Source organism: Grammomys surdaster, unplaced genomic scaffold (genome assembly GCF_004785775.1).
Source record: "Grammomys surdaster isolate TR1022 unplaced genomic scaffold, NIH_TR_1.0 173, whole genome shotgun sequence".
NCBI lineage: Eukaryota > Metazoa > Chordata > Mammalia > Rodentia > Muridae > Grammomys > Grammomys surdaster.
Genome location: NW_021604621.1, coordinates 2,560,116 through 2,584,769, shown reverse-complemented (window position 1 = coordinate 2,584,769; position 24,654 = coordinate 2,560,116). Strand labels below are relative to the sequence as shown.

Sequence of the window (24,654 nt, the reverse complement as noted above, 5' to 3'; positions counted from 1 at the left end):
AAGATGTTGATTGAGGTGTTTTCTTTCCCATGGCTTGTTGTGATCATATCCCCTCTCCACCTTATTGCCCAAGTCCTGAGTCCCCACCCTTTCACCAACCTTTTGTCCATATGTGTTTTAGAGTATTGATACAGGAACTATTCACCAGTGTTCCCTCTCAACTTGGGGACCAGATTTCCCTCTCTTATGTTTAACATCAAGTTTTCTTCTACTTTTAACCACATTCAAGTTCTCTGCTTTGTGGATATAGGGGAGTAATCATGCCTAGAATCTTTTGTACTATGTAAAACCAGCTGCTTGTTTTCATTTTCTGAAAAGTGTCACAGTCTAGACGTAGATGATGAGACTTTGCATGTCTGTATGGATGTGGAACTCTGTCCCTGGAAAAGACAAATGTCTACTGATCATATAAGGTAGCACCTCCATTGTATGTGCCATGAACAACTACAATGGGAATTTATGGACAGGTCCATGGATGAGCTTCTGTAGAGCCAATGGACTCTATATGATGACATAAAGCTCTGTATATGTGTATTTTAATGGAATTGATCTGAATTATTGATTACCTGTTGAGCTATGCACACATTAATCACAGCCTTGGATTTTGAATAGTAACTTAAACATTTTCAAGGAGGTATGGAAGGGAAAGATATTATCTCGTTCTCACTTGGTAAGATGGCCATGATTAAACTCCCAATACACACAGAGGCCCAGAGAGACTATCTGAGGCAGTCTTTATTTTGCAACATCTAGCACAGGCCTGCGATGAGTAATAGTGAAGCACTAGCTAACCTGCCTATTGTAGACTTGGCTAACAAGTGATGGAGACTATAAGGGGTTCTGAGAGCACAAAATAGAAATCATGGGAATACAAAGGGGTATCAGGTTTCAAAGCAGAAATAGCTCACTAAAAGGATACTTGGTATCAACAATTCTGAGATAACTTCACTAAAATACAGATGTGCAGAATGATTAAATCCATCTGATGGAGAGTTCTTGTACATCACATTTAAATTCGTGTAAAGGCTCTCAAGCAACCCTAGAGAGCAGAAATACCTAGCTTTCTTCCTCATTTATATATTCCTTTGTTTAAAAGTAGTACATTGAATTAATATTTAAAATCAAGTGCTATAAATCTATGTGGGAAAAATATTGACATTTATCCCTCATCTTTCATCACTTCTACACTAAGTTAAGCTACTGCTGAAAATTTGGAAACTAGACTTGAAATTCATTCCATGCTTATTTACATTATATTATAACAATTTTATTTGTTTTTAATACACATGTCATCACATAACTTGAAAACTCACTATTTGGTCCTTACTGTTTGGTTTGTAGTTATATCAGTATCACTACACATGGATTGACCTTATTCTTTGTAAGTATTGCAAGATATTAATAGATAAGAATGTATGATAAATCTATCTACTCCCTTACTGATATTTAGTTTATTTCCAATTGCACACCATATAAAACCATAACTTCTGTTTGCATTCTTCTTGCTCTGTTTGTGGACATTTGTGTATAAGCAAGCACACGTGCCTTTTCTGAAGAACTAAAAGCCCCATGGTATACATATTTAAAAACTTTGCAGCTCCTGTTGAATTACCAACCTGCAAAGTCACACCAAGTTTCCACTTCTGCTGATAATGAATGGAAAGATGTGTTAGATCTGTTCAGAAAAATCAGAATCTCCCAATACCTGGCAATTACATGCGAATGGATCCATCTTGTGCTTGAAATATCAGTAGATCTCCTAGTAGCACATAATTTTCAATAAACACAAGCTATGATTCTTAATTAAAGCCAAACATTTTAGAGCTAGAATGGACCTAAACATTTGTCAAAGGTTTACTTTGCCTACAAATAAGAGAAAAAGCTTGAATTCTGGGTCATAATTGCCAATGCCATTAACAACCTCAGAAATTGGCTCTAAAAGCATCCAATAATTAAAGGAGTGCCTAAGTAAGTTTTGTTGTATCATCTGCAGGGAATGAAGTACTTACACCACAGAGAATTTATTCATGGGAGGCTAAAATCTCGGAACTGTGTGGTAGATGGGCGTTTTGTACTAAAAGTGACAGATTATGGCTTTAATGACATTTTAGAAATGCTGAGACTCTCTGAAGAGGAACCTTCTGAAGAAGGTAAGCAATGAATTGTATCCTCGGATGTACACAAGGTAACTTCAAGGTTCAAATGAAACTATGCATAGAATTAAAGCCTTAGAGTGATTTCAACTCCTCACTTTTGTTGAAAATCCAGCCTCATTTCCAAGCCAAGGGACTTGAATGAAGTCTGCATGCTGTAACCTCAGCCCAGCCTTTCCTTCCAAACAAAGCCATTGCAATAATGTTCAGTCCCTGCTGAGGCAGGATTAGGCTGTATTGTTTAGACACCCCAGCAGTCCATGGAGAATCTTGCTGAGTGCTAGGCACACAGTAGGCACTCAATAAATACTTGTCAGATTGAATGGAGAGTAATTTAGAAGCTCGACCCCCCACGAAGTATATTCTCAAATGGGATGCCACTAGAGCGTATCAGTACCTTGTCTTTCAGAGAGAAAGAAGCAAGGGGGAAGCTCCCTGCAAATGAGTGCTCTATGGGTTGTGTGTATGGCTTCAGAAAGAGCGGCTTCAGAGAGTAAGCAGGCATGGTTGTGACATCCATTTTGTGGTTTTGTCTTCTGTCTAGTGCACTAGTAGCAGCACTAAGGAATGCCTGGCAGACTCATAACTCATCAAAGCTAAAACAAAATCTGAGGTGTGGGAGAACAGACAATCCCCCAAAGACAGGAAGGTGGAAAGTGGTGGCCTTACAAGTTTTAAAACTGCTGACTTTCCTACATGGGAGGCAAGAACAATAAAAGACAGAGAGCCACAGGCCCAGATAGAGAGCTGGTCTTTGATGGCATCATATCCACACTTCCCAAAACGCACTCAATACTAAACTGTAGGAGTCCTTTAGTCTAACTCTCCTATTCACAGATGAGAGAATACAGGCTACTGAGTTACTCAAACCACACAGCTACTTCACAGCAATTCAATTCAGGCCTTTACCCAGTCAACAAACCCCAGTTTTCTCTTTCTCTGCCCATTCATGTTCTGGAGTTGAAAGTTTTGAAAATCATAGTGACAACTGTGATATTTTCCCTCTTGCCTTTCCCTATCCCTGACATAGCTGTGTGGTAATTACTTGTCTAATTCTAGTCTGAATGCCTAGTTTGCCATTTGCCTTGCTTTCCAGTAGGGTGTTGGGATAATAGCTGCAGAGATGGCAGGTACTTAGCATTCTATAAAAATTAGACATCTAGAAAAGGTAAAATGTAATACTTTCCCAGAGTTCTATTTCACATTTATTTCACAGACTGACAAAACTTTCAACCTTAGGAACATCTGGTCATAACCTGGGAAAAGAATATCCTCAGTCTTGTGTGGCTGTGCCCATGCCTCTGTGTATGTATGTGTGAGTGGGTGTGCACTGTCTACTGTCTCTGTCTGTATCTTGGTTTCTCACTTGTATTTTACTTCACTTTCCAAACTGCAATCTATTCTTCACATACTGTACCCAGAGGGAACTTTCTAAACTGCAAATCTGATTTTGTTATAGGTGTCCCTCGCTGAATGGCATTTTATTGCCTTTAGGGTAAAGTTCAAATTCCTTTACATGATATATGAATCTTCTTTGGTATGGCCTTAATACCAATATTCTCTCTCTCTCTCTCTCTCTCTCTCTCTCTCTCTCTCTCTCTCTCTCTCTCTCTCTCTCTCTCTTTCTCTCTCTCTCTCTCCTCGAGCCCTGCTGAACTCCTAGAGTTAGTAGTGGCCACAGCTGATATAAAAGAAGCCAAATTAATTTCTTCTAGTCTTTCTGACACCCCATGTCTAATGATAGCTAGTGGCTATTACTTGATTCTGGAGTGGACATGAGGAAGGGGGGATGGGTTGGGAGATGGGGATGAGTGTTCATTATTGGCCAGTTTCAACTGTATGTCTGCAGTCCAAATGCAAGCTCATTTTAACCATTAACAGCATAGGCGCTGGTGCTCTCTAAAAGTACTATTTTGTAATGATTGTGTTTAATCATCTAGCTTTTTACCAGATGGTTTGTTTGTTTCTCTCTCTGAAAATGTGCGGGGAGAGTATGCCAGGAACAAGGACCATGTTTTGTTTTTGCTTTCAAATATCCACTCAAGCTCTCCTTTCTCAACCTCCTCTGCTTGCAATCTTCAGAGAAGGCATTCCTTTGACTAAAGGATCATTTGGTCATTTCTGTATTTTAGTGAATTTTAGTCTTTCTAGGGAGGGAGGCATAAGAGAAAAACCGCTGCTGTGAGTGTACAGGAGACATTCATAGAAGTAGGTATTGGGTGGGAAGCCAGAAGTGTTTGTTACTTGAAAGCCAAAGTGAAACAACAGGTACATGAAGAAGACTGAGTCTAGAAGTTCTTGTTCCAGCCTTTTTATCATGGTTGTCCAAAATTACGGCTGCTTTTTTTCTTCCCTGGATTTTTACTAGCAAAACAAATGATCTTATGTTTTTTTATTCACTTTCTTGCTTCATAAAAACTTGTCTTCTAGGCTTCCATCCTCATAACCCCACATTAAACGTGATGCAAAAGTTAGCTGTCAACAGCCCTAATCCTGGCCATAGCTTCTGTACTCCTTAGCAGGCATTCTCCAGCCTTCCCGGATTAATTTAGCTAGCTCTCATGCTTGTTAGTTTAAATCTGATGAAATTACCCATATTCCACTATTGTTCAACTCACAGAAATAGTGATTTTTCTATAGCTCAACAACAATAACAACAACAAAAATCCCAACTCCTCTTTGGCTTTCCTCTTTATATTATCAAGGCATTTACTTCAACTCCATTCTCCACAAAGCCGCAGGGAGGAGGTGCCTGACCTTGCCACTTTCATTCCCATTGTAACCCCAACTCCAGTATATCTGGTTCCTGGCTCTGCTGCCACAACGTACCCCCACTCAGGTCCCTTTCACGTCTGTGCAAGCTCTTACTGCACTTCCTAGCTGATCGCCCTGACTCCAGCCTTTCTCCTTGCATCCAGTTTGTGCAGGTTGCCAGATTAATCTTCCCAAACAGAGTTTTCATCAAATCCCTCTTCAGCTCCAGCACCCCTACTGCCTTCTGTATTCACTCCAAATGCCTTCATTTGGCTCTCAGGGCCTCTCACCCTCTGCCCCCATTCTTCCAGCCTCCCTCCCTACCCCCACCTCATCAAGCCTTTCTCCCTTCTCATTATTCCTTACAGGAGCCCTTCTCTTCAGCCCTTCACTAATCTGCTTACCACCTTCCCACCACCTGCAATTTGCTCCTTTCTGCCTCTTGTTCTTCTGCACATACTGTTCTTGCTTCCTGCAAAGCCTTCACCTCTCAGCTCCAGAAGGTGCACCCTTGACCTTCTTAATGAGCACATTTGAGATTTAACTTTTCCAGGAAGCCTTCCTGGATTAATTTAGCTAGTTCAGAGGGTTGTTAGTTTAAATCTGATGAAACTACCCATATTTAAGCATTCTTCAACTCACAGAAATCGTGATTTTTATATAGCTTAACAACAACAACAAACCAAATTCCTCTTTTGATTTTCTCCTTTATGTTAGAAAAGTCTATTTCTTTATATATTAAGGTGCCTGTGATGAAATGTTCCAGTGTTCTGTGTTCTGACTGCTAAAATCTATGAAAGGGAAGGTTTGTGGGGTTTTTTCCCATGTAAAGGGCCTGAGGTTAGCAGAACATAGCCATTATTCAAATTTTGTTTTTAATCAATTCATTTTCTTGTACTATACAGTAGTTCTCATCACTAGCTCTCTTGTATTGATTGCAATAAAGGACGTACATGGCTTTCTTGTCCTCTGGTCTGTGAACTCTTCTTCTGCAGAGTGAAGGTTTAATTCATACTTGGAACCATTTTTTCCACATATCACAGTGCCTGGTACATATTAGACACTCAATAAATATTTGCAGAACCAGGTAAGTAGCTACTGTACCATTTCACTCTTCAAGGAACACAGGAGGCCTGAGGATGTTCTAATCCTTTCAGAGAAGACCCGTAGAAAGCAAATTGTAAATCCCTGAGACCCAGCACAATCAAATTACCAGACACATATAGATCTTAGCGAGCAGCAAATCCATGGCAACCAGTCTGGTAGTGCCCTTGCCTTTTCATGGAATCCTGCCAACTGCTACTTGCAGGCTCAAGAGAGTGAGAAAGCAAGCGCCAGATAGTGTCTCTACTTCTGGCGTCCTGACCTTCCCCACACCTTTATACTGTGTCTTGCTGCATGGTTGTGTGTGGGGGGGTAGAGTAATATGTCTTCTCTCTTTGTGTGTAATCCCTTAGATTAATAGATTCAGACCCTGAGGGGCGCTAGCATGCTAGTATGTCTAATAAAAATATAAAGCAGTTAATAAAACAGCACCCTTAGAGCCCTTTAGGGCATTGCAGATGTCAGTTAATCCTCCTTCCATTTATTAGACAATTCTTCCTTTGCAGAGCTGCTGTGGACAGCCCCTGAACTGTTAAGAGCCCCTGGGGGCATCAGGTTAGGTTCATTTGCAGGAGATGTCTATAGCTTTGCCATCATCATGCAAGAAGTGATGGTCCGGGGTGCTCCTTTCTGCATGATGGATCTGCCTGCCAAAGGTAAGCAGGAAGTGAGAAAGGGGCACTAAGGGCCCACTGTGTCCAATATCAGCAGGCTAACCTAGTCTGTCATGATTCGCTAGAAGACTGTTAACAGCCTGCTAGTCTGCAAAAAGCTAGTCTGTTTTGTGAATGTAGGGCTTGGAGCCAGACAGCTTTAGGCATGTGGAAGAAATTCCCTCGCCCAGGAAGCTGGTCATTTTGCAAACGTGGATATAAATCAGGGGCTTTAGGACCTATATCATTTTTCTACTCTGCATTATTCCCACCAGGCAGTACCTCTGCTCCTCTGAGTTACTTCTTACCAAGTACTTTGGTACTGACCCTGATACTCTGTGATGTAAATATTTTCCTGTAGCATGTCATAGACTTTTTATACCTATCTCCCATTGAAATCTATGAATATTAGGTCTAAGATCCATCAATGGAGAATAAAATCACTGCATGAAAGTTTTAGCAGTAACAGGATAGCTGCATATTCTCAAAGTGTGAGATTACAAGATGCTTAGTAACTACAAATGGAAAAATACTAAGTTTATGAGGTGAAGCTCCTGGTGACATCACCTAAACCAAATGATCAAGGTTACCATCACCAATTTCAAGACACATCTACATCATGTATTCCTGATATGATGCTCTAAGTACCTTACCTTTGTGCTCTTTTGTACTAAGATGGGCATATCACTTTTGTGATGTGCTGTTCTTGACAATAGCAACAACAACAAAAGCAAAAGTAAAGAACAACCTTAGTCTAATCACTAGAGAACTTCACATAAATCCTAGTTGAAGAATTCTACAAAATAACCAACCAGTATCTGGGCATGGTGGTACAATCCTCTAATCCTAGTACTTGGGAGGCTGAAGCAGGGGGATGTCAAGTTCTATGCCAGTGTGGGCTATACAAATGAATGAATAACTGGTTAGTCCTTATCAAATGTATCTAAATCATGAAAGACAGGAAACGAAGACAGTTTGGAAGAGACAAAGACACAACAATTGCACGCAGAAAAAAGATCTGGAATTGGGTTGTGGAACAGAAAAACATACATTAGAAAGAATACTGATGAAATCCAAGGAAGGGCTATAGTAATAGTACTATACAAATACCAGTGTCTTCAATGTTATTTTGTGTTAACATTACAGTAATCCCAGTGAGAAGTATGCAGACAATCACTGAGATACGATGATAACTTTTCTGGAAGCCTAATTTACTTCAAAGTAAAAGGTTTTTAAAATGTAGGAACTGTTACTAAGTTATATAGCTGTCTTTTGCCTCAGTTAGCATTCCAGATCACACCTTTGTTTAAAGCCCTCCAACATTTCTAGCCCTTCTCTCTAGAAGAAGCTCCTCATGAGCCATGATGGCCCTTCCTATTCCATCTACTTCCTCCCTCTCTGAGTTTATCTCTTGTCACTTCTAGTTAGTGCCTTGAGAGTACATGATTCCCCCCCGCCAACACTGTGCTTTTTCACAAGCCATTCATAATACCTAGAATTGCCTCATTTCCTCTCCAACTGGACTCATCCAACTCCTGCTGCCAACTGTGGAAATTCTCAGGGTGCATTAGTTATCCCCATCTGTCATTATCTGTATCTATTTGCTCCAGCAAGAGCATCTATAATAGTTTTCCTTGCTTATCTCCTTGGACCATGAAATCCCCCAAGGAAATGTGCCATACTGGACATTAGCATAGACTTGACCCAGTCAACTGCATGTATTCTGACAAAACGTGAACTTTCTGGAACAGTCATTTTCAAGAGGTTCATTCCTATGGAATCTATGGTTCTGAAAGCCCCATTACGGGCTGCTCTGAGTTAAAGGAGCCAAGTCTGTGCTGTAGAAACTGCTAAGAAATCAGCAGCAAGAGCAGAACTCCTTCCATCATATGTTAGGATATGCAGCAGCACTATTGAAACAGTACAGCCAATGTAGAGGTAGGTGGAGCAGTCCAAGTTTGGTTGTAGATACAGAAGTTACAAGTGGGGAGCATTGGTAAAGAGGAGACTTGAGATGAGCAGTAATTCTGAATAGAGGCCACAATAAAGAGCTTGGATTTTATTCTGTTGGTGTTAGAAGCCGAGAAGGGGATTTTGAATAAGAAAATGAGATGACCAGATATTTTTAGAATCATTTGGAGAAGTCCAGTCTGGAAACAAATTAGTTTGAGGCCCAGTATGAGTTGATGGGGACATTGGGAACTAGTGATTTTCATCTATTTGTACAGAGTTTTCTGCTTTTGCAAAAGAAACAATTCAGTTTGTATAAACTAAGCCTTTGGCCAATAAAGACTTAGTCTATACATGGATCTATGATCTTGCAGTTGAGACCTGAGGCATTTGAAAGCAGAGCAGTGGGATAAGTAGTGATTACTTGAGTTCTGACCCTAACTCTGTCACTACCCATGTGACCTTTGGCAAGTTCCATACTCTGTATGTTCCAGTTTTACCATCTACAGAAAGAATCTGAGTGCTTACCTCATCCATTTGTACTGAGCATCCAATAAAACAACACATGCCAAGTGCCCATTCCATAGCTTGGCATATGATAAGTGGCATTCATTGATCAACGGCCATGAAAATTCCCTTTGTTTAGTGATTATCCAGGACCCAATGCATAGACTTTGGCTGGATATAACCTTACAGAGAAGGCTCAGTATCTTTGTTTAGGTAATTGTGAAGCTTAGGTGACTTGGGGACATTGAAGCTGCAGTATTGGAATTGGCCTTAAATAAGCCACATCTATAACATAGCAGAAGCAGAATAACATGGTAACTCAATTCTACTAAGATGCCAATTGATCAGCTTCTCACTCCTTTCTCAAAAGTTTGACACAGCCTTTTCAGAGATGTAGTCAACATTAAAGCTACCTAAGGAGAAATCAAAGAGAAGCTCTCTTCAGGTTTTCTCCTGACAAATTATTTTCTTGGCTGAAACTCATGATTCACAAACTTTTCTCTGTTTTTGTGCCTTGTCAGAAATCATAGACAGACTTAAAATGCCTCCCCCTGTGTATAGACCAGTGGTTTCTCCTGAGTATGCCCCTCCAGAGTGTCTCCAGCTGATGAAGCAGTGCTGGGCTGAGGCTGCAGAACAGCGACCAACTTTTGATGAAATATTTAACCAGGTAAATCTATTAGCATAATCACTTCTCAGTAGTTAGTCTCTCAGAGACTATACTCACTGGGTCCTTATATTGTGGAAGGGGCTTCCTTCCACAAGGGGAAAAGGACATTCGCCTTTCAAAAGCAGCCCAGGACTGGCTTTGGGGTCCTTAAGCCTGGAACATCACCAACACATCTACAAGCCCAAGGGTTGGTTCTGGTGCTCTTCTATGCCTGACTGACTTTTCTGAGCCATCCAAAATCTGCTGTGATCAGTCTGTCAATGATAGAATCAAAGCACCAGTCATTTTGAAGAATTAGCATTCAAACTGTTGGGAGATGAGTATCATGAGCAAATGTGGGACTCACATAGCTGTGTTTCTATAAAAGTTTCTCAGGAACTCTGATGAGTATCGTATTTTAACATTAACATTTTAGATGATGCCAGGTTGTTTTTGTAGGCTTACGGAAAAAGTAGATTTCTTAGGTTTCTTGAGAGCTACTGAAAAAAAATGGGTACATGAAAAGTGATAACCTCTCTCCTTAAGATATGGCATTTCTAAAGAGCTTGATATTTTTCCCAGTCTGAGCTAGGAAGAAGGTAGAAGAAAAGACAGAGTTCCTCTCTTAGTGCATGCAGTTTAAACTTTGTCCACTTGCCCAATTCAGAAATTGTGGGTGTTCCCCATGAGTGCTATGTCAGCTCTGGAAAAGAGGCATTTGAGCCTGGCTAGAGTCCAGCACTGAGCTGCTTTATGACTGGCAAGTATCTGAGGCATAAAAGAGAAAGACTTTGATTGAAAGCCTGAAAGGGTCCTGCTTTTGAAGTCATCCGTGTCCTCCAGCTAACAATACTTCCATTAGTCTGGCTGGAGTTCTTGAGGACACTCTAACAGGTGTTCAATGGTATGGAAAAAGCCAAGGACCATAAAGGTCACATTTCTAAAAACTTATCATGAGGCAGGAGGAAGAACCATTTGTCCTTGTGTTGATGCTAAAGATGTTATTTCAGAAGGCAGCAGAGAAGTCGATAATAGACAGGAGGAGAGTCCATCATGCGACTTTCAAACAAAACATTACTGGGGCTCCCTTCACTGAAATGATTTACTGGAAGTTTATTCTGTCTTATGACAAGAGTAACCTCCTCTCTTATTGCATCGAATACACCTTAATGCACAGAGATGAATGAACTTCTCTAAGTGAGGCTATAGGGGGAGCTCAGTGGATTCAAACTGGCTGGTGGAACTTGGTGGACTTACAGATGTGCAAAGAGTTCAGAAAAAACCTCCTACTGTCCACTTTGGGACAAGGAGTTCTATGCAGAGCATGTGTGGCCATGTGCTGTGAAGTTTGTTTGGCAGACCCTTTAACATCTACTCAATAAAGCCACTACTAATCTTTTCTGGTTATGACCACGATGACTAAAGCACCAGGGAGGGAGCTATCCACTCATGAGTCAAATACTTGTGCTAATATGCTCTTCATAAATGCACAAGGTCCTAAGAGTGTATATTGGACATTCATACCAAGCAGCTCCATCTTAGGAATCAGGGAACAACACAAACCAAAGCTAGCTGAAGGCCTTCATGACCCTGACTGATATGAAAGGCAGGTGCTAGATGGAATCATTTAGTGTTAGATCCCATGATAAGAAGTAGAGAATCATCTTTCTATGTTATCTTTTGAACACTATAAGTAGTCAAGACCCTCTTTGATGACACTGTATCATTTGAGGATAAGGGTGAGTTCACAGGTTGAAAACTTGAATGATAAAACATCAGTTTCTGCCTTCTTTTTCCCTCTTATGTTACCCACAACTTACTTGGGCTCTAAACAAGATCTCATTTTCTTCAAAGTGGCTACAATTGTGATAACATTTCGGAACTGAAGGAGTTTACCCTGAACCCTTGTGCTCGGACTTGAAAGAACCAGAAAAATTGGGGAAACTGTTTTGGGGATAGGGGTGGAAAGCTCTCTGTGAATGCACCAGGGTGACAATAACACTGGATAGTGACCTCTCCTATTTATAAATGGATTCATTTCTCCACTTCAGAGGAAAAAGGTGGTTGCTCCATCATTACTGAGTTTGGAACCCAAGCAGTTATAGGCGCTTCTTTCTCCTTTACTTTCAGTTTAAAACTTTCAACAAAGGGAAAAAGACTAATATTATCGATTCTATGCTTCGGATGTTGGAGCAGTATTCTAGCAACTTGGAAGATTTGATCCGGGAACGAACTGAAGAACTGGAAATTGAAAAACAGAAAACAGAAAAGCTTCTAACGCAGATGCTACCACCGTATGTGCGAACACCCAAGGAGTGTGAATGCTTGTCACAGTGTGCTCCATTTTAAAAATGAAGAAAAAGTTACCAACTAACTGCTCCCTCCCCTTGTCCTTCACCCTCTCTATTCCCAGTGGCTTTGAGTCACACCTTCAAATCAAAGTAGAATTGGAAAGCAAGGAAGCAGAGCATGCATCCTAATTCCCTTCTTCCTGTGGAACATGATGGTCATTTTGGCTTTAGTGTTGGACATGATTTTTCTATATGTCACTTCATGACAGAGCCAAGAAGGTGGCCAATTTAAAACAAAACAAAACAGGCAGCTTTCTGAGGTCCTATAGGAAACAAGTAGGCCTGTTGTTTCCAGGGGACTTTCTCCCTTATATCTGTGGCTAGAATTTCCATTTCTTCCCCAACTAGCATGCTCTTTAATGAGATCATTATTGAACTAGCCTCATGGAAAGCTTCCTACATGGGAACATTCCCCCAAGAGAGAAGGTAAAGTAGAAGTTCTAGGAGGTGAAGAAATTCCATGAGGACAGAGAACAGATCTTTCTTTTAGTACCTGTCTCAACACCTGATGAGTTGTTTGTACTCAATATATACTTGTTGAATAAGTGAGCTCTTTAATACTGTATCCAGATGAAACTTTCATTATCTAGCTGACAGTGATTTTTAGAGACTTTGTCTTTAGTGTGTGGCACATAAGGAGGCTAATCTCTTCATAGGAATTGCTATTTCTCCTTTTCAGATCAGTTGCTGAGTCCCTCAAAAAGGGCTGTACAGTTGAACCTGAGGGATTTGACTTGGTCACCTTGTACTTCAGTGACATTGTGGGCTTCACCACCATCTCAGCCATGAGTGAGCCCATTGAAGTGGTGGACCTTCTGAATGACCTGTACACACTCTTTGATGCCATTATTGGCAGTCATGATGTCTATAAGGTATGTCAATTAGCAGACTAATGCTTTCTAGCATGAAACTTTTTACATGGGATCTACCTACCTGTATTCTAAAATTGATGGATGTGGTTTTATAGAATGTTGTCTTTTAGGAAATATTTCTCTTGATATGTTTTCTAGAATTATGACTAAGAAGAGGTTAAGATGGGGAGGCTTATTGCAGTTCATTGAATGAATCTGAACAACGTAGCAAGTATTGTGCTGGTTAATGAAAAGAATATAGGAATATTGGCAATTTTCTCATAGTTGATGGCTGCTACATACTACATCTTGTTAAAGTTTGTATCGATATGATACATGTTGTGAAAAATTTTATCTTCTCCCTAGATATTGCTTTTAGACAAGAAGGAACATAGCATTATACTAGAGTACTCTTACAAATGTGACTTATGAGGATTTATACAGGGTAACCCAAAGTACGCCTATTGATCTGAAGTTTGAAGAAGTATCCATTTATCATATCCCTTCCCTCCAGCCTAGTTATACTCTACTTTTAAAAAATAACCAAAGGTTGCAGAATATGAGGAGACAACAGATGACTCCTTTCATCCTTTTTGGTACTATGATTCTTTACTATTATTCTTTGTACATGGTGTATTTATTGTCTCTAGGTACAAAATGACTAAAAATATCTGAGTTCTGTAGAGACATTTCCATGTTGTTAAAAACATGGATGTTTGTCATATTAAAAGCAAAAGATGCCTCAGGTATCCGAAAGTTTAGATAACTCTTATGTCCCAGGAACCATGGACAAGCTGGAGAATGAGTAGCTTCATTTATTGGATCCCTCACAGTAGTCTAAACTGGTCCAGCTCTCAAATCACATTGGGCAGTGTATTTATCTCAGATTAGACAGGTAGAGGACCGTTAAGGCTGAACTATGCAATCTAAATAGGGTTTAGAAATAGACATCATACCTGTCAATCAGCAGGAGCTGCAAACTAATCAAGAGATGCACATGGAAACCACTGTGGAGGAAAAATCTATGGAATCAGGCTACCTGTCTTAACTTGTTGAACTCAAGAAGGCCGAAGAGAAAAACAAATCACTGAAAGCTAATTCAGTTGAAACTAAAATCAAAGATGATTCAGCATGGGGAGTAACACAGCCACTAGTTTAATCAATCCAGCTGATTCTGCTCAGGCAATCATTGGGGGTCCTGGGGATGAGGGCATTAGCTATTTTGGTACTTCTTGGCTGGAATACAGAGTTAGCTGGCTGTTTTTAAGGTGGAACAGGGCTGTCTGAATCCAAAAATGGAGTCTAAATTTTCAACCTCGTTTATTAAAAACAACACAGGGCAAAGGAAATAAAAATTGAACCATCAGTGAGTCACCAAACCTGTGTGTATTTTCATTTTCCTTCCCTGTAAAATTGAAATCACCTTCCCTGGAACTTGATAATCTAAAATGGATGTGAGAAATCTACTGCAGAAGTCTGATCTGTTTGCACATTCGTTCCTTCAACTTCCCCTTATTGACCAGATCCTTTTCTATGCCTTTGCTTCCCTTGAACTGTTCTTTGACGGATGTGTCCCATAATTCCTCATGGGCATCTACACACTAATGCTCAATTGGGGTAGATTTTGTGTTCTTTTAATGTTCTCAGAACATTCAGGTCTCTGGGGTGACAACTTATCAAAACTAAATGGTCAACTACTATGCTCTGATAATGGCCAGCCACTAACATAGCTTACCCACATAGCATTTGCATTGTATCCGTTCCTTCTGTTGTTCAGTCTGTCTTGTCTATTTGACAGCAGGAATCTTCCCTCCAAATCATACCAAAGCTGGGAGACTGAAAGCATATTGAAGTAAAAGTCCCATGGGGGTAATGCCCCAAATTATTAGTTATTTAGAAAGTCATTATGTGAGTTCTGTTGCTGAATCCTAAACTTCATTTTCTGGAACTTAATAATAACCATAGTCCTAAGACTGGTGCTTCCAGACATACTTTTTGTTGGTGTTGGTGATGGTGATGATGATGGTAGTGGTGGTAATGGTTATGATGATGGTATTGTTTGCGTCTAATATATGTTATCTACACTTGACCAGTCTTAAGTGATTTGATGTACTTTATGTTATTTTGTTCTAAAAGTCCTATGAGGTAGGCATTGACATTACCTTATTTTAAAGATGGGCACATTAGATGGTGCAAAGAGGAAATAAGTGCCTTGCCCCATGATTGTAAGTGGTAAATTTGAGATTCTACCCAGGGCAGTATATCTCCAGAATTTCACTGATTTTTAGCTGTAATCAAACTCATAGTAAGCCAGTCTGACTGGCACATTTCACAGAAGTCCTTTCGGTTGGATTTGAATTTATCTGAAAAGCTTTTACATAAAAGCTATCTAGAGGAGTGAGCACACTCACACACACACTATGGGGAAGATGAGGAGCAGGGACCTGTTTCCTGAAGAATAGTCAAAGGCTAGAATTACTGTCTATGTTAGTTAGGGTTTCATTGCTGTGAAGAGACACCATGACCATGGCAACTCTTATAAAGGACAACATTTCACTGAGACTGGCTTACAGTTGCAGAGTTTCAGTCCATTATCATCATGATAGGAAACACAGCAGCCTGCAGGCAGATATGGTGCTGAAGAGGGAGCTGAGAGTTCTACATCTTCATCCAAAGGAAGCCAGGAGCAGACTGTCTTCTGAAGGCAGCCAAGAGGAGGATGTCTTCCTCTTGGGCAGAGCTTGAGCACTAGGAGACCTCAATGCCCACCTCCACAGTGACACACGTCCTCCAACAAGGCCACACTACTCCAACAAAGCCACACCTTCAAATAGAGTCACTTCCTATGGGCTAATCGTATTCCAGCTACCACATTGTTCCTCAAGGATATAGCAATTGGAGACGAGGAAGTGATTGGTGGAGAAAGACCCAGTTCTCCTAACTCAAAAGTCTCGTGAAATTGACTGTCATATTAGCATGGCCAATTAGACGGCCCAGATTCTTCTTGTCCTTCCTTTTCCTTCCCTGTACTTTCCCCAAGGCTGCCCATTTACCTAAAATTAGCTGGAGAAAGGCTTTTTCTCTGACAGTATCTTGGGTACATTTTCCCTGAATAATTTGCCAGAGGTATCTTAGGGGCAGTGCCACTTTCCCTTCATACAGGAATTCGTTGAACTTGATATTTTCCTAGAGTCATTCAATAGCCTTTGAAGTAGCTATGTTTACCTCAGTATCTCTGGTTGTGAGGCTTACACATCAGTATTTTAGCAGAGCTTCTTAAATGATTCTGATGTCCAGCTGGGCCAGTGAATTATTAACAGGCCCACCCTGCCTTCCTCACTTTACATATGTGGCTTCTATCATACTCCTGAAAACTCATGGGGGAAAAGTAACGTGAAGAAGTTACCTGCTTGTTAATCGTACATCTTATAATTCCCAGGTAGAGACCATCGGAGATGCCTACATGGTGGCCTCAGGCCTCCCAAAGAGGAATGGCAGTAGGCATGCAGCTGAGATTGCAAACATGTCCCTGGACATCCTGAGCTCTGTGGGTACCTTTAAGATGCGACACATGCCAGAGATGCCAGTCCGAATTCGAATAGGCCTGCACTCAGGTAACATATATGCCTCAAGGAAGACTTAGAAGAGGAGGAAGAAATATGTAGATGTCCTCTGATAGTGGACAGATGGATTATCCTGCTGTCCAGAAATGCTTCACTTCTTTCTGCCTAGCCAGATTTCCTTCTTCCCTCTCCCTATACCACTGAACTGGGCACCACATATGCTGCAGCCCAACCTTCTCATTCCGTACCACCATTTCTTTGTTTAACTATGCTACAAGATCATCAAGTATTTGTGGCGTTTAAGATAATGTAATTAATTAATCAAAAGCATTTTCCTCCTTGTGCTCCTCCTCTTTTGAATAAACGTAAGTCCCTTCCTCCATCCTTTTTATTTAACTACTATATACCCACTGGTGACTATAGACAATTTATTTCTTTATTTTATAAACATATATTTTTTAGAACTTAAAATGTAATTATCCTTCTTCTTTTTAATACTACAGTTCCAGGACATTTTTCCCCTTAAGTTTCACCTACATGGGTCAGCCTTTCTGATGACATTTCCACAGGAGTGTCTCATTTGGTCCTTAGACTCAACAAGTCTGATACAGAATTATTTCCTTTCCATATCAATGTCATCCTCTCCTGTGTTTTATATTTCATTTGGTGTTATTGCCAATGAGCTAATTATCATCTCAGAAGTTATTCTTGACTCTTTTCTCCTTCTCACCTTCAATATTGAACCAAGTACTAGTTATTTTATTTTATTTATTTTATTGTGTATGTGTTTGTGCCATAGTGCTTGTGTCGAGATCAGAGGACTATTTACAACACTTAGTCTGTCCTTCTATCATATCAGTTCTGAAACCTCAAATTCAGGTTTTCAAGCTCTTTGGCACCAGAACCGTATCTTAGTCATATATTTGCATTGAAAGCTTAGCATATAGCAGCTTATTACTCTTTTTAAAAAAAAAAAAGAAAAAAAAACCAAACCAAACCAAACCAAAAAAAACCCAAAACCCAAACCCAAACCAAACCAACCAACCAACCAACCAAAAAAAAAAACCCCTTTGTTTGGTATCCTAATTACTTCAAATATTTAAATTGTCAAACTCTCTTTCCAACAAATGAACACAAACTTAGACCCCCATGCCAACTTAGTCATGGTAATCAATCAGACAGCCAAGTCTGTTGGGTCTATTTCATAATGTCTGTGTTTTAGGTCCCCACTTTGGCTGCCTACTTTACCCCGTCACCTCTTTTCCAAAGCCTTGTGTTTATTTTTATGACAGCAGATCCCTAAAAGCTTTTCTATAAAGTTATCCACCCCCTTCAATGCATGCAATACACTGACTTGAGAGGAAAAAAGACAAGATATTCTTCATATAACCATTGCTCAAATATTTTCTAGTAGGCCAAGGACCTTATTTTGTAAAACCCATTTAACTCAACCTGATCTATAGTCTTTCCCCAGATGCCTGAACTGGTAGACTGTTTCCTCTAAGAGCTCCTCAAAAGTCCATGTATGCTGAAATCACAATCACAAGCCTTTGATGTATGTCTCTTTCTTCTGTAACTGAATCCTACTCATCTTAAAAGACTCTGGGCAAGCCTTGCTTATAGGAACCTTCTTCACTGAGTCAGGTCCTAATTGCGAACTCCACATTTTCTAAAATACTCCAGTTCTTCTGTCTTTACAATTTACTTGGACTCAGCCATATTGTCTTGCACTGTTGCTTGCTTGCCTACTGCTTGGCAGTCTCTTCTCTTCATTCAGATGTGAATACATGATGCAATTTAGACCATACATTATTTATTTTTGAGTCCCCCAGTGCTTACCATGGTACCCTAGTAGATGCTACTGAATAAGAAAGAAGTGAACTTAAAAGAATATGTATAATTTGTTCTTATTTGTAGTAGAAAAGACTTTGGAGGCAAAACAATGACTTTCATTCAGGAAACAGCGTAGATATAATGATGAAAAATTTAAACATAGAAAAAGTAAAAATCAGAAAGGTAATGATGGAGGACTTTCTATTGACTGTTGAGCTCATTTTTCTGCCTACCTGCGGAAGTTGTCTTTTTTTTTCTCCAGCTATCTTGAACATGTAACACAGCCATAATAATGTGAGAACAAAAATTCCTGTAAGAACAAATGGGAAACAATTTTAGATCTTCTATGCACATTGTTCTTCCACACTCCTACCACAGATAATGGAAAATCAGCTCTGCTTGTTTACCCATTTTCTGATTGTCTGAGCAATAATTCTCTTCATTGACCCAGTTGGGAGATGGACTTTCTTCTAACACCTATGCACAAGAAACAGTCACATTTTCCCCTTACAACAAACCTATTTGGATCCCGACTCCTTGTTCAGTCTTTTCTGTTTTGATTTTGATGCCTTTTTCCCCCTTGTTGACAGATATCAGCATTTTGAGTAGAACTCTTCCTAGAATAGTGGTGTAAATCAGAAAGGTAGCCATGTCTGGAACACAGTAAATTCCCTTTCTTGTAGACCAGCGTTCATTATTCAATCATCAGTCTTTAGGTTTTTAGAGCAATGGTTTGATCAGAGTTTTGGTCCTTCTCCTAAGCCACGTGCACCCTGCTTTTATGGCTCTTCTGTTAGCACTGAGCACACACCCGTTGACTCCAGTTCCACTCTCCTGGTGTTCGACAGGGCCTGTTGTTGCTGGAGTGGTGGGCCTTACCATGCCCAGATATTGCTTGTTTGGGGACACTGTGAACACGGCTTCTCGAATGGAATCAACAGGGCTACGTGAGTATTTGTAGATGGCCAAGGTGAAGCCATCTTTCAATTAACATAGTGATTCTTCAAGAGAGGAGAAAGAAAATTGGGTACTCCGTGCTTTAATGTTTTTTAAGAAAACCGAAAGATAAATTCGAGACAATTAAGGTCTATCACACATTTCCCTGGCCTCTAATAGCAAACCAGTAGGGGGTGATGTTGGACTGAACATGTCCCTATCTTGTTCTAGAAATAAAGCTGTACCTAGGTGCCACTGAAACAACCAGTCGATTTGATCAAAACAACTTCCAAAAAATCTTTTGAGCAAAAGAAAGAATTGGCCAGCCTGGTAGGTGTGAAGGAGTCATGTAGAGAAGAGAACTAGGTAACAGACTGACATTTTCAGTTTTCAACTAGTTTGTAAAGGCACCCAAGCCAGCTGCCTCCCAGCTGGCTGCTGTTGTTTGCTGCTGGAGTCCAATTTTTGAACTAGTTAGGTCTCCAGGAGTTCCTGACTTTATCAAATAAGCCCCTAGAACGTAGCTAGTGATAATCCTACAATCCAAGGAGCTTGGGATTCCAAAATAATTAATTCCAACCTGCCTGTACCTAAAATCCTTAGCTTCTATCAAAAATGGTCATAGTAGGAAGGATTATACTCCTTCTTCCTCCTATATTTGCAAATAAAACTGTACAAATGGTTCTGCCACTTGTTTGTTATGGGCAAGATGCTTTATCAACCATTTCTTGACTACTCATTGTTTCAACTGAAATACAATCAGTAACACAATGTGCTTTTTTATTTATATCATGATTCTGCAAAGCAAATTCTCCATGCTATTATAAGAAAAACATAAAGAGCAGACTTAAAGCCTACGTACAGTTTTCATGGAGTTTTTTTTTTAAGTGAATGAAAGAGATCATTTAAATCAGCAGCAGCCCTGGTCTTTGCAATGATTAGGCAAAACAAGCTCCTTCTTCAGCTCCAGCTTCAGCAACATATTGACACGAGTCCCTGATGGTATGGTGGCCTGTAGCACAGCTGGTGGTGCCCTGTATGACCCCACTCTGCATCATTCATGTACAGAAACAGGTTTATACAATAGGTCCAGTTTTAACCGATCTAGCTAGCCTGTGCAGCCATAACTATGAGGGAGCACGGAACTTAGGAAGTGTTTTCAGAATAAATTTTCTGGCATCTGGGAAAGTCTTTAACTACCCCCTCCTCCGATATGACAGAGGTTATGGAAGTGGTCATTCAGGGACCTCTGTGTGCACATGACTGAGCATATGACTTTATCTTGAAGTACAACCCAATGTAGAGTGAAAATGGTCATGGATCTGCAATGCAGATTTGGCACAGTGCTTAGGACTGATGTAAGCTTTGTAGAAGGCTGCAGTCATATTCTGGTCTGCAGTCGGGAAAACTCCACACATTACACTTTGAAAATAGAGAGCTGAGAGCAGAAATTGAATTCTGAGATTTAGGCAGCGTCTTGTCTAGTGGTCAGGCAGGAAGAGAAAATGAATGCACTGAATCACCCACAGTAAGTGCTTAGTAAGCCCAGGCTTTGCAATGATGGCATTGTGTGAGATACAAAGAAGCATGCTCACGTGATCTCTGTGCGTCTGAGCCTGGTTAGTGTGCTTTTCTAAAGGCTTATGACTTTGAACTGAATATGGCAGTAAGCTCCACCACTTACTGATAAGAGGTAGCTTCTGACCTGTTCGATGTGACACTAGGGCATGTAACATACTTCTTAATAAAAATCAATTTCATCAGTATCTCCTTCATATCCAATTAAATAGACTCGGATTCCTGAATGGGAGTAATTAGGGACTGACAAGTGATTCTCCTTATCATGTTGTTAGACACTGGTTAAAATCAACTTTTTTTTTTTGAGCTATGTGCTCCACCATAAGCAAGATCAGCCTACTTCAAGACTTCCTGAAGATCTAAGGCTAGTGGAACAACACACAGTGGAATAGATACACTTCTCAGGGATGTAGTTTTAAAGACCAGGACAACTGTTTCTGAGCAGAGGCTTTGGATGAATGTGCATCAATGAAAAAGACAAATGGCACTGAGCTGTTAAGAAAAGGCAAATCTTTGTGAATAGACACGATAAAGGTGACTTGTTCTTTTCAGCCATGTTTTCCTATTCAAACTGTAACCAGCTTCTGGATGGACAGCTTCTGCAAGTACATATGAGAACAATGAGAACAGATCTTGAACTTATCAGGCCACACAGTGACAGGTATCAGGAAGCTCAAGGACTTTATCTTAGAGGGCAAGTGGTTAGTTTTCAGTAAAGAATTACAATTCAATCATAAATTAGTTTTGAAAGATCTAGTTCCCCAAATGTAAGTCTCCTATTCCATGTTGGAATCCAAGTCTGGAACAAAAATGCTCATGCTTACTTATGTCTGGAAGCAGTCATTGCTCATTAAAAAAAAGTTAGCATTGTCTGATGCTCACGAATACTGATTGATAGAAAGAAGTTGGGCTGTTTATTTCTCATTGATGTTTTAAATGTGATAATACTAAGAGACAGCTGTTAGTGTACCTATTTTGGAAAAGATTCCTTCTTATGTAAAGTAGGATTATATAGGTCTGGAGAATTCAGCCTTAATAACAACCCATGTCACAAGCTGCTGAAGCTAAACTTCCCTAAGAGGAAGTAGCAGAGAACACAGCGGAGGTTGTTGCTTTCTCCCTCTCAAGCTTTGAGTTAAATTAACACCTTACTGTTGCATGACCTTTCATCTGAGATGCCATCTAGGAGGCTGATGGGTGCTACTGCTAATGCCTTCTTTGGGGCTGATAAGGTCATCATTCCTCCTTCTCCTCCTTTCATTCAGCAAGGACTACAGCTTTTGCTCTCTCTCTCTCTCTCTCTCTCTCTCTCTCTCTCTCTCTCTCTCTCTCTCTCTCTCTCTCTCAACTTTTCTGAGAGCTTCCTATACTCTGGAGCAGGGACATTCATCACATTGTTCACGACTTAGTGATTTTACCAGTGAGAATGGAGCCAAAGCAATGCTTCCCCTTATTTTACAGCATACCGAATTCATGTCAGTCTCAGCACGGTATCAATTCTTCGGACTCTGAGTGAAGGCTATGAAGTAGAACTTCGTGGGAGAACAGAGCTCAAGGTAAAACACCATTTGTTTGAGGAACCAAACCTCTTGGACACTCCTGTGTCTTGAGAGGTCATGGTCTGCTGAAAAAGCTCACAGGAAGTCTGCGACTTGGAGCGACATAGTGGAAAAATTGTGGAGTTCCATTTGAGATTTCCTCCTCCTCCTCCTCCTCCTCCTCCTCCTCCTCCTCCTCCTCCTCCTCCTCTTCCTCTTATTCCTTCTTCATATTAACCTCAAATCGGATGAAGGAGACTTGAAAATCTTTCTGCTATTTTTCTTTAAGAATGTAAGTTCTATTATTCTATTCAGAAGAACTGTCCAGAATTTGATTTAGTAATGAGTTATGCTATTATTTTGGATGTCCAATTTCCATTTTATTTACTCTTTGACACTGCTGGACATAGTCATAGTGTTGGTAAATTTAGATCTTTCACTTATCCCACTCAGTGGCAGCCTTTGATGACTTATTTAGTTACACCATTGGCCCATTATATAGACAGGTCTTTCTCCAAGGCCAGGGGTTCTCAAAGGGTGGAAGATTAGGACAGAGTCTGTTTCAATGAAATACAAATATTTAATAAGATCTTTCCTCTCTGCTGAGGTTATTATTTGACCTGGAATTTGGCACTAGGATAATCCAGTCTCCCTTTTGAAATTTCCACTGGATTTTTTTCATCTCCTTTTAGCTTTGTGGTCCTAGGTGTAAGAGACACCAGGGATCTGATAATCTAACTTGCTCATTTTAAGAAAAAGAGTTAAGACACAGAAAGGCAAAGCCTTTTCATAGGATAAAATTGTCATTTGCTAGCAGAATTAGGCCAGATTTCAAAAAGTCAAGTTTGCTTCCATGGCACCATGGTATATGGAGATAATTTTAAGTGATTATACATGGGAAAAAGCAAAGATGGGCGGTAGGGATGGTTCAGTTTGTCCCTGTCATTGGTGTGTTTTCCCCCTAATGGTGGTGATTGACATGTAAGTAGATTTTAGCAGTTAGAGATAGGAGGGCTTAACTCTAGTTGATCACCTCTTTTTCTACTTCATGTTAGTTCAGCTCTTCCAATAGATTGTTAATATCTTCTGGCAGGTAGGATGATGCACTTACAGAGGGACAGAGGCTTTTTATCACCTCTGCAGAGAACTCACACAACGACATGATGGGGTAGGGTTATTACATGGGCAGAAGATCAGATAGCTCAAGGCTTTTGTGATTTTACTGTACAGTCTGTCATTTCCCAGCAGTGAGGGACAAAGGCAGCTTGGTTTCCTGAAGCACTTTTCTCTGTATTGCTGAGTACAGAAATCTCACCTAAAAGCTCAAGAACTGAAGAGCTCTCACTTTTGAAACCAAAAAAAAGAAAGAAAGGAAGGAAGGAAGGAAGGAAGGAAGGAAGAAAAGAAGAGAAAAGAAAACAAAAGAAAAACTGGCCCTAGTTCCATGATTTTTTTTTATTGCCCTACAGATTCTAGACAGGAACAGTCGCAAATGAGAAATGAAGCTTAGCTTCTAAAGAGCCCTCTGCAACCTGAAGTTTCCCCTAGCTCAGGGAATTTTGGAAGATGGTTATAGTAAGCATGAGGAAGAACTGTTTTTTAAATGCCACATTGGTACCTGGTTTTTAGGGTGGCAGGAGCCTCATGGGGGAAGACACAGTAAGTGTGAGATGTTGAGAGTGAAGAGGACAAAAAAAGACAGCAGAGGAAAGGAAGACATTTTGAAAGAAAAGAAGACAACTCAAAGAGAGCGCACAGGAAATCCTCCCCCCCTTTGTTTCTGTTCATTCCACCTTCCTACCCACGAGAGTTAGAAATTATACACTGTATAGCAGAAGTTGGGCAAAGGATGTTTCTAGTGTGTTGGAGACAGATAATGTATTCCCGATCTGACTATATCATTTGGCCCATCCATATCAGAATATTTCAACTCAACATTTCTACTCTTCATCCATTCTGTTGTTGCTTGCTACGTGCAATGACCAGCCAGCTGTGATTTCAGAGTTGAGGGCTGCAAACATGTTCTCCTTTCAGCTGGAAATCCTGCTAGTAAAGCCTCTTTTCTCGAACTCCACCTTTGGATTCAGTAGCAATGTTCTTTCCTTACTACATTTTCTTCACTGAAGTGACGAATATTTTTTCTATATGTTTTCCTTAGTGGAAGTCAGGCAGTAGCTTAGATTGGGCAATGGAATGGAATGGAATGGAATGGAATGGAATGGAATGGAATGGAA

At 40.2% G+C, this 24,654-nt stretch overlaps 1 protein-coding gene across 1 annotated transcript in view; it reads left to right on the top strand.

The window, feature by feature from the left end:
* Gucy2f (guanylate cyclase 2F, retinal) overlaps positions 1-24,654 on the top strand; it is an 89,546-nt gene that overhangs the window by 58,392 nt on the left and 6,500 nt on the right. The window contains exons 9-16 of the mRNA XM_028767498.1: positions 1,994-2,150; positions 6,518-6,667; positions 9,643-9,791; positions 11,901-12,064; positions 12,801-12,993; positions 16,412-16,586; positions 19,217-19,315; positions 22,344-22,438. Coding sequence (XP_028623331.1) covers positions 1,994-2,150; positions 6,518-6,667; positions 9,643-9,791; positions 11,901-12,064; positions 12,801-12,993; positions 16,412-16,586; positions 19,217-19,315; positions 22,344-22,438 — 1,182 coding nt within the window. The remainder of the gene's footprint in view (positions 1-1,993; positions 2,151-6,517; positions 6,668-9,642; positions 9,792-11,900; positions 12,065-12,800; positions 12,994-16,411; positions 16,587-19,216; positions 19,316-22,343; positions 22,439-24,654) is intronic.